General features: G+C 45.9%; 1 protein-coding gene across 1 annotated transcript in view; it reads right to left on the bottom strand.

Moving 5' to 3' along the window:
• The window catches only part of scube1 (signal peptide, CUB domain, EGF-like 1), a 100,368-nt gene that overhangs the window by 36,151 nt on the left and 54,217 nt on the right, over window positions 1–10,000 (bottom strand). Inside the window, exons 5-6 of the mRNA XM_076297223.1 lie at window positions 9,891–10,000; window positions 7,028–7,144 (exon numbers count right to left, since the gene is read on the bottom strand). The exon at window positions 9,891–10,000 is cut by the window's right edge and continues 16 nt beyond it. Coding sequence (XP_076153338.1) covers window positions 7,028–7,144; window positions 9,891–10,000 — 227 coding nt within the window. The remainder of the gene's footprint in view (window positions 1–7,027; window positions 7,145–9,890) is intronic.

The following is a 10,000-nucleotide window of genomic DNA, read 5'->3' as shown; positions in this document are numbered from 1 at the left end:
AACTGTTGAACCAAGAGGTACAGTTGACATACTGAGTAAAATTGATTTAGAAAATAAAACAAGGCTGAACTTTTGTCTGCTCTCCACTCTTGATAAGATGTGCTCTATCTTCCTCTTCATTTGGACCTCTTTAAGTACACAGACACCCTCAGAGGCATCTCTGTGTTAGCCAGGCATGCAAACTACTAGACATGCAAACCAGGACCTTTTGAGAGAGTGGATCATGATGAGGAAGATTGAGCACAACTGCTCCATAGAGTAGGGAGATCCCCTTCAGCCCAGCCAAGACGACCTCCAGGCTGCAGGGAGGTTCAGAAATATTCCTACTGCAAACACAAAATCACATCCCAAGGCCATGGCTTAGAGAACTAAGGCTAATGCTAACTCTAGGCTAGGCCATCAAGCATCAAGAGCTGTGGACCCTGAGGGGGGAGTCTGACAAGAAGACTGAATGGGGTTTCAGCATTACTGAGGGATGTGTGGTTAGTGGAGAAGATTCAAAAGGGGGTGGGGGCACTAGGGAGGGTTGAAATTCTACTGGCCATTGTCCACCACTGAGAGAAACCACAAGGAGACAACACATCTCCCTCTGGAGGGACAGCTATGGCAAGCCAAGGATATTATGGGACGGATCTGTCAACTCCTCAAACTGTCATTGTCCAGGAAGTCTGTATAGTTTACTATGGTGAAGTATGAATTTTCTACCTATTTTATTTTTAGACGAGGCAAAGGAGAAGTACAGAATCCTACCCATAAGACCTTTGGGATGGCACATAGCAGGAAAGGACTTGGGTTAGTTCTAATAACCTACATAGTATGGAACAGTACAATTCCAGGAGATGAGTTGGGACTGGATGGAGAGTTGGTAGCAGAGTAGGGAACCACAAAGGCATCTTTTGAGTTTCTTTCTTGGTCAGATACAACAAAACACTGACACTGTGTAACCTTAAGGGTTAACAAATAAACCCACAAAAAATTCAACGAAACCAATAAAACAAAAAGAAAAGAACAAAAATACATTAAAAATTTAAAAAATTAAAACACCAAAAAGAAGATCAAAAAGGGTGAGATAGGAAAAGGGGGAAAACAAGCACAAGCGCCATGGCAACACATAGAAAGAGGAAGAAAAGAGTTACCCATAAGTAGCCGCCGTTTCACCCGCTTGTCCACATCAGCTAGTGACGTGGCATTGAACTCAGAGCTCTCAATTGCAGCCTCATCTTTCTCTAAAACACAAGTGACAGGGGACAAACAGGGAGCAGTTGGTTAATGAGAAGCTAATGTCCACCGCCTGCCAAAGACAGCCCGGTCCTCTTGGCATTGGAGCAAACCAAAATGGAAAAAAACCGAATCAAATGAAATAAATAAAAAAACAAACAAAGCCAGGAAGCAAGAAGCCGTGAAGAAGCGCCAATATCCCTGTTAGAGTGTTAAAGCCCACCGGTGAATCAAAATGACAAAATAAAAATTCAAATTTTTTTTTTCCAAATTAAAATAAAATAAAATCTCCCAAATTTTTGCTTTCCAAACAAAATTGAGAAGAACAATTCATTATTAAAATTATCATTACATATTTACTGACTGGAAGGGAAGGAGGGGGATGACATTTTGTTTTTGTTTTTTTTTAAAAGAGGGTCACTTTGGGGTAGTGAAGGAAAGGATGGGGTGGGATAGGTATGACAGAGGAGGGGGTGTTAGGGTGGACTGGGGAGGGGGCACTGACGTTGCCGATGTCGCCGTTGTAGTCCCTGTCTTCCATATCAAACGACCAGTCTTTTGACACAGAAACTCCCTGGCTAAAGAACAGAAAAGCATGAGGACAGAGACAGAACAGAGGACGAGATAAAGAAGAGCAGAAGCGATGGATGGATGGATGGATGGATGGAAGGATGGATGGAAGGAAGAATGGATGGATGGATGGATGAACACTACTTGGCCGGAGACAAACTGCATGAGGAAGAGACAAGACCAGTGGAGAGGAGGACAGAGTGATGGAAAACAAATATAAAAACACTACAAAAACAGGACGGGGGGAGCTTCAGGGGATGATGATGACAAACTGGAAAGAAGCCATGAACCAAGTACAATCGCCTCCCATAGTGCAAGAGACATGGGAGAAATGGAACGCTAGGCGAGGGATGATGGAGATAGACTGAGAGAGAACAAAAGAGAGAAAGACAGATTACAGAGCAAGAGGAAGAAAAGAAAGAAAGAGAGAGAGAAAGAGAGACAAAGAGAGAGAAAGAGAGAGGTAGAGCATGCAGACAGTTGAATGTCAGTCTGGGGGACAGTGCTGGTTGCCTGTTTGTCTATGGAACACATCACAACTGGCTTGGACAGTCAAGTCAACGCAGGAGAACATGGTTCCCAAGCGGAGCAGTGGCTGGCAGCGATTGGCTGAAGGGGTGTGGGGGTGGATGGGGCAATCGGCAGTAGCAGATAGCAGGTGACAGCAATGGCAGCAGTCGAGCGGGCAGGTCGCCGTAGTTACAGTGGCATGCACATTTCTGACACAGCAGAGAAGGGAATGGGCAGGCATGGGTTAGTAGGAGTCTAAAGAGGCCAGAACCTGACAGTGGGTAATCTGGGAAGATTCTGATAAAGGGGTGGATGGGGCACTGTATGGACAACTCACTTTACAAAATAGCATTAGAAAGGACTTCCTGCTCGTGCAGAAGGTGTGTTATGTGATGGTTCTACACTTAAAAGTCTAGCGTGTGTGTGTGTGTGTGTGTGTGTGTGTGTGTGTGTGTCTGTGCGTCCATGTGCGTGTTGGTTGGCGAGTGGTTCACAAAAATAGAGGGTGATAACGTGGGTGAGAAAAGAAAGAAGTTTAAGTGTTCTCTAAAATAAGGCACAACTGTGCCTTTTATGTGTGACTGTGTATGTTTGACTGTGTGTGTGTGTGTGTGTGTGTGTGTGTGTGTATGCAAGTGTGTGTCCATTTCAGGAGAGGATTGGGACTATTTGCTGGTAAAGGGGGAGGGTGAAGTTTCTAAGAAATGAAAGAATCCTGACTATGTGGACCTATGTGGAGGTGGTGGTGGGGGAGGGGGGGGGGGGGTTGGGGGCGTTAATGGGCAAAAAAGTACACAACGGTAAAATAGAGGAACAACTTTGGGGAATAAGGGAGAAATGAATAATTAATCATTAATTTTCTACCTCTATAATGGACAAGGAATTTGGTGCACAACAAGCAAAAGGGGGAGGATTACTATTCACGGGTTACCGGTCGGTAAAAAAGTAGAAAACAAACCCAAAAGCAAACAAAACAAACATAATTAAAATAAAAGGTAGAAATGCAGACACTGTTCCCATGCAGACAGATGAGAGTAGTGTGTTACGGAGAGAGGGCACAAGCTGAGGGTCAGGAAGAGAGACACAGAGGATAGCGGGGGAAGATGACATAGAGCCAGACAGACTCATGAAGAAGGGAGAGGGAAGGGGGTGCATGCTGCTAGCATGACAAGAGGCGTGGGGTCCGAGACATGGGCTGAGTGGGAGAAAAAAAAAAACGGAGGATGAGTGGACTCAACTCTAAGTGCAAAAAGGAGAGAGGGATGAGAGATGGAGTGGAGGAGGACGAAGGTGGACGGGGGTCGGTGGGTGAGTCGTCGGGTGGTGTGGCTTGCTCTTTCGGGGGCGGAGGGAACAGAGGAGGACAGGACTGTGGGAGGGAGGCTGGGTTGGGCACGTCCGGGAATCAAGGACAGCGGGACGTATTTTCAGATCAAATTTTTCATTCTTTGGCCTTTTGATTGGCTGTGTTTTGAATTGTCTTAGGGGGTTTCTTCAGTTTGATCAGGCTGCAATTGAGATGTTTGCTCGAGTGGAGTTTGTTTGTCTCTTTTTTTCCCAATTCTTTCTTTGCTTTAGTCACACTGTTTTCCAAAAGCTCTGAATCACCCTTGAATATTTCTTTTTTTTATTTGAAAAACAATGCTCAGACAAGACAGGCAATCAGTAACTATCACCAGAAAGTAGGAGGAAGAGGAGTAAGAAGCCTATGACATCGCGAGACACAGGGGGAGGAAGAAGAACCTATGAAAGCACTGCACAAAGAAGTGGAGGACCTATGAGAGTGTTACACAGGAAGAGCCAAGGGAAACCTATGAGGACACTACAAACAGGAGCAAGGGAAGAAAGGGGGACATTTTAGAGCATTGCACAAAGAGGGGAAGAGGAGTCCCATAGAGCATGTCTACAAACAGACAGAGAAGAGTAAGATCCATGTGGGGTCCATGATAGGGAATAGTGGAGAGAGGAGGGGGCAGGAGGGATATCTCCTCACTCCGGGTGACCTTTGACCCCTGCAGACACCCCCCCCTCCCGGCTCACCCCACCTTCAGATGGTCCAGGCTGCTTCACTTCCAGTGCTGGAAAGGAAAACCATGATTGAGCACAACAGGGCAGTGCGGGGGAAACACTTCCAGGTCAATTCAGGGTCAGTGAGTGCTGGGGGAAATGTGGGAGGAGGAGAGGGGGGAAAGGGAGATGGGTGGTAGAGGATATGGTGGTGGGGGTAGGACCCCCCCACACACACACACACACACACTGTAGTTTAGGGTGATTTAGTAGGAAAGACAGTACACGGCAATATCAAAGATTTATTCCACTGGTTTCACAAACAGCAGTACATGTGAGACATGTGAGTGCAATATTCAGTCATAACAGTCATAACAAGACGCAATACAAACAAAACCAAATGCAAAGGCCTTAACAGAAGGCTCCACTTTTGACATCCATTTTGTAGATATTTGTGACCTGACAAATAAAACAATCACAAAAATAGTCTCTTTGTGAAGTACAAATAAAAAAAAATCTCCCTAAAAAAATATTAACAAAAATCTCCCCTGCCTTTTTCCCTCCTTCATAGAGGCTTCACATAATGTTCTTACAGTAAGTGCGTCAGACGAATTGTGACATTCGCGTTTCAACACTCTTTGGCCGCAGCATCGAATGGAACTAATTAGACGCACCCCTGCGGGTGAGGTGCGGGCGTTAAAAGCGTCCTGCAAATGGGCTCGCCGTCCATTTGCGTGTGCTGAGCATGACAGCATGGGCTATGACTGATGGCCTGAGTCTAAACAGCACGGACCTGTCAGAACGACTCATGGTAACCCCATAAGTAACATACCAACGCGAGTGTGTCGGAGCCAACCGCAAAACTTGTAGTCGACAAAAAAGAGGAATAGCTTCAACGAACGGCCAAGGTCTGCTGCTGAAATGTAGGCACTCTACTTGCCGCGCAGACACTGTCTGGAACATTTTTGGTCGTACACGAGTGTATTCAAACACACACACACACACACACACACACACACATATATAAATACACACACATGCAAACACACCTACTATATCTTCAAAGAGATGATGAATGGTTATTTAAAAATCTTTTTTTTCAATCAGGACATAAAAATTCACACAGGCACAAAAAGCCTTCCAAAGGGTCTTTGGTAATGGACTTCTTCAGGCGTCTGGATTTTGAAACAGCGTTTTCTGAAGCTCATTTAGCCAGGAAGAGGTCACGGGGGATCGATACGCACCTCTCAACGACACTCACAGTCATCTTGGAAGCCTTTCCACCATCTCCCACAACCCCCAGACCTTCTCCACATAGCTCCCAAAAAAAGTGGAGTAAGGAATTGTACAGAAATTGAAAGGCAAAAAAAAGAAAAAAAAAAGATCTGCGTCCAAGGCAAACATGACACTGGAGCGGAGGAAAGGAACGAAGAAAAAAAATAAGCAAAAAATGACACACCACCACTTACCTGGAATTGGCCATTTGTCTTCAGCAAATAAAAAAGTTTTTTATCGCCCCTGGACACAGCTGCTGTGGTGGTGTGGTGCGTGTGCTAAATGGTTTTTTTTTAAACCCCCTCCCCTTTGGAAAACGTGTCAGTGCTCAGCCCGGCGGATGGGCAGCTCTTTTCTCCCCTTTTTTGTATTTTTCCTCATTTTTTTCGCTGGCGTAATGAGGATGATGAATGTGTTTTTCAGCCGCGGATGTCTGGGTGATTAACTTCCCAGTGGCCACCCCATCTCCCTTCCTCCCCACCCCCCACCCTTCCACCCCTCCCCAAACATGCTACTGAAGCTCGGGCCAGGACTATGACACATTAACGGCCTCATTTTCTACTCTAACACTTTTGAGTTTCGGTTAGTTTATTTGTGTGTGTGTGTGTGTGTGTGTGTGTGTGTGTGTGTGTGTGTGTGTGTGTGTGTGACTAAGCAAGAGGGAGTGAGAGAGAAAATGAGTGAGAGAGTGTGTGAGAGAGAGAAAGATGAATGACCACATTAGTGCCATCCAAAAAAAAAAGAAAATCTAAGTCTGAGTGCAAATGGTGCAAATGGGAACGTTTGATTCACCTGCTCATCTATTCCTATCCTAATGAGGAACCCTGGAAATCTGGGGACATTTTGGCCCAGGTGGACCGTGCCTTGCAGGTCTGCGTTTCACTGGCTTCTACCCAGCTGAAAGGTCTCTGTGAAGGTCAGGCACATGCATGTCTAAACAGCCGGGCTAGGCTTGCCAAGTGCAGCTCTGTAGGACGCCGGGACTCAGTGGATCTTGTGAAATGGATGTCTGACCTGGAATTGACTACGATGCTGGGGTTGGGTTGGGGGTGTAGGGGAAGGGGTGTGTGCTGTTCATCACTACTCTGACTCGGGAATCGGCCCAGCCAGGCACTGGCCCGTAGCTGTTCACAAGACAACTGCAATCTGATGCCCCTTTTCTGCTTCTGAAAGTGTTGCAGGGATAATTCTCGCTCGCCCCCCTCTCTCTTTCTATCTCTCTCTCTCTCTGTCTCTCTGTAGGTGTGTATATATGAACATGTATATATTTATGTGTAGATGTATGTGTATAGTGCATATGTAAAGAGACAGAAAAAGGGAGACAGAGAGAGCGTATGTGTTTGAATCAAATGTGCTGACTGAGTTTCTCTCAGTCTCAGTTCATCATCACTACATGACAAGGCATTTCCTCTCCATCCGTGTGTGTGTGTGTGTGTGTGTTACTCACCGATGCAGGTCTTGCTGTCAGAGTGTAGGGCATATTTCTGGTGGCAGCCACACACTGGTCCAGTCTCGGTGTCATCACATGTGTGCTGGCAGCCGCCGTTTCCATAGTGACATGTCACTGGTGGCATATAATGATTGTGAGGGACATGGGACACTTTAGGAGCCTCACACAAACACACACACACACATATACAAGCACACAATCCCTTGCATAAACTACACTGCTTTGAGCTTTGAATGCAATTAAAAACTGACAGTACAGTACTTGAAATGTCTTCCTCTGTTTCTCTCTCTCTCTGTTTCTCTCTCTGTTTCTCTCTCTCTCTGTTTCTCTCTCTGTTTCTCTCTCTCTCTGTTTCTCTCTCTGTTTCTCTCTCTCTCTGTTTCTCTCTCTGTTTGTCTCTCTCTCTCTCTCTCTTCCATTCACATGTACACACACACATACACAGCACAGTTACTGCTTATTATAAACACATAGCATCCCCTCTGTGCCGTTTTGTATTATTTTGAGGGATGTTTCCAGCGCTGACAGTACAAGCACAGGCCAAGAGCTGAGACAAATCAGCAGAGATAGGCAAGCACACTCAACAGAGAGAGAGAGAGAGAGAGAGAAAGACAGAAACAGGCAGAGAGATAGATGGAGATATGCACTATAGGGATTACTATGCACCCTCTCAAAGGCCTGTCTAATCTGATCGGAGAGAAGAGACAGAAAGAGGAGAGAAAGAGGAGTCATAATGCTCCCAAAACAGAAAGACTGATGGAGAGAGAGAAAAAGGAGGGGGGGGGGGCATCATAGGTGGACAGAGACAGCGAGGCAGAGAGTGCCGAGGGAGACACATAAGAACAAGACAAGAAAGAAAGATGCAGAGAAGCAGACAAGATACAGAAAGAACATAGACAGGGCATAGTGGAACCAAGAGTAGTGAGATGCGAGGCAAAATGGCTGACATTTTATGCTACTGAGGCTTGGCTGATGATTTCTTGAATTTCCCCTGGGGATCAATAAAGTATCTATCTATCTAACTATCTATCTTTCTCTCATAGTTAATCATAGTTACATCGTCAGCGCAATGTCAAATATAAAATTGACATATGACATTTGCAGTCATTTACAACATATGTTTAACTTGTGTTCTCTTATGTCATACAAAAGGATTTGGCAGCAGTGAATATGATCTCTGCGCCAATAAAGCATTGCTTGATTTGGTTAGACAGAGAAAGAGAGAAAGAGAGAGAAAACAGAGACTGAGGGAGTAGACAGACAGAGAGAAAGAGAGAAAGACAAAAAGAGAGAGAGAGGGAGAGAGAGAGAGAGAGAGAGAGAGAGAGAGAGAGAGAGAGAGAGAGAGAGAGAGAGAGAAAGATTTAGTGCCGAAGTGTTCATGCTTTCCGGCAGCTCTTTTGGGCCGGTCCCAGAGCGGCTGAATCAAAAGTGTGTTAATGTTTATGACCTTTTAGTGTGCCTCGGAGGCCTAAAGGGGGAGACCAGCAAGTGTTTTGGAAGGGGAGGATGTTTTATCTGGAGGGAGAGCACACGAGAGAGAGAGAGAGAGAGAGAGAAAGAAAGAGAGAGAGAGAGAGAGAGAGAGAGAAAGGGGGACAAATATAGGGAGAGCTAGAAAGACAGGCAGACTGAAGATATGTAAGTTATAGAAGGATGACGGGAGTCGGAGAGAGAGAGAGAGAGAGAGAGAGAGAGAGAAAGAAAGTAAGAAAGACAGAGATCACATATCCAACTCCTCCTTGTTCTCGCCCCAATGGCAACATCTGTAGCTGTGTGCGAAGCAGTAAAGCTCTGTGCTGGACTACACTGGCCTACCCTCCGCTTACCCTCCACAGTCGCCCAGCCAAACACCACCAGGAAGGCGGCGCACTTGACCCCTGTTTCCACCGTTACCAGACTCCACAACACCCCTCTGCCTCCCCCTGCACCCACCCAAACATACATGAGTCCCTCTTTAACACTTGAGACAGTGCAGAAAAGAGAGGGGTTGCCAGATTTCGCAATATTTCACTCCTCGTTGTTTCTTTTTTAGTGGAACACAGTGTGTTGCCAAACAAAGTGTAACTAATAAAAAACCTTCCCCCCTTCCCCTCCCCCTCGTCACCCCCCCCCCCCCCCCCTCCCCTACTCTATGATGATGTCTGTGCAAATGCTTTCTTCTGCTCGGGATGGTGGTGGAGAATTTAAGGCAACGCTGAGGAGGAGCAGTGGTGTGATGATGAGCCCACCGGATCCAACCCAAACAGACGGTAATCAGCGTCTGTGCTCCCCGTGGCTTCTTCAGGAGCTTCAGGAGGGCCTTTTCAAGAGCAGAAGCTGGCGGAACTAACTGCCTCCCGTCATCCACCCACCTCAAAAGAAAAAAACAACCCACTGAGACCAGCAGATTTGGACAGATAGGGATCCTCTGGGATGGAGGTGATCAACCTTAAATCATTGACTAGATTCTTTCAGTGTGAGCACACATATTATTGCACACTCCAACAGGCTTGACAGAGACGACTGCGGGTCATAAGCTTTTTTAGAAACGTGTGTAAAGGGTGATGAATGTGATGTGTGTGTGTGTGTGTGTGTGTGTGTGTCTCAGTCAATTCACAGGAAGGAGAGAGAAAGGGGAATATATATAGAGAAAGTGAAAGACAGAGAGAGATATAGACAGACAGAGAGAGGGACGAACGAGAGAGAAAAAGAAAGAAAGAAAGAGATAAAGAAAGATAGAGGCGGTTACATACAGAGACATGAGAGAAAGAAAGAAAGATAGAAAGTGAAAGAAAGAAAGAAAGAAAGAAAGATAGAGAAAGAAAGAAAGAAAAAAAGAGAGATAGAGAGATAAAGAGAGAAAGAGGCGGTTACATACATGTGCAGTCTCTCTGGTTGCTGGCCAGCTCAAACCCTGGACGGCACTCGCAGGACACGCCCCCCTTTGGGGTCTCTCTGCAGATGTGGGCACAGCCGTGTTCCTTGTTC

Source organism: Alosa pseudoharengus, unplaced genomic scaffold (assembly GCF_046254945.1).
Source record: "Alosa pseudoharengus isolate Yale_2024_CS ecotype anadromous, Long Island Sound unplaced genomic scaffold, YU_APseudo_1.1 YU_APseudo_1.1_scf_20, whole genome shotgun sequence".
NCBI classification, from domain to species: Eukaryota; Metazoa; Chordata; class Actinopteri; order Clupeiformes; family Clupeidae; genus Alosa; species Alosa pseudoharengus.
Note: the sequence above shows the minus strand (reverse complement) of the source record. Positions and strands in the feature narration are given on the sequence as shown.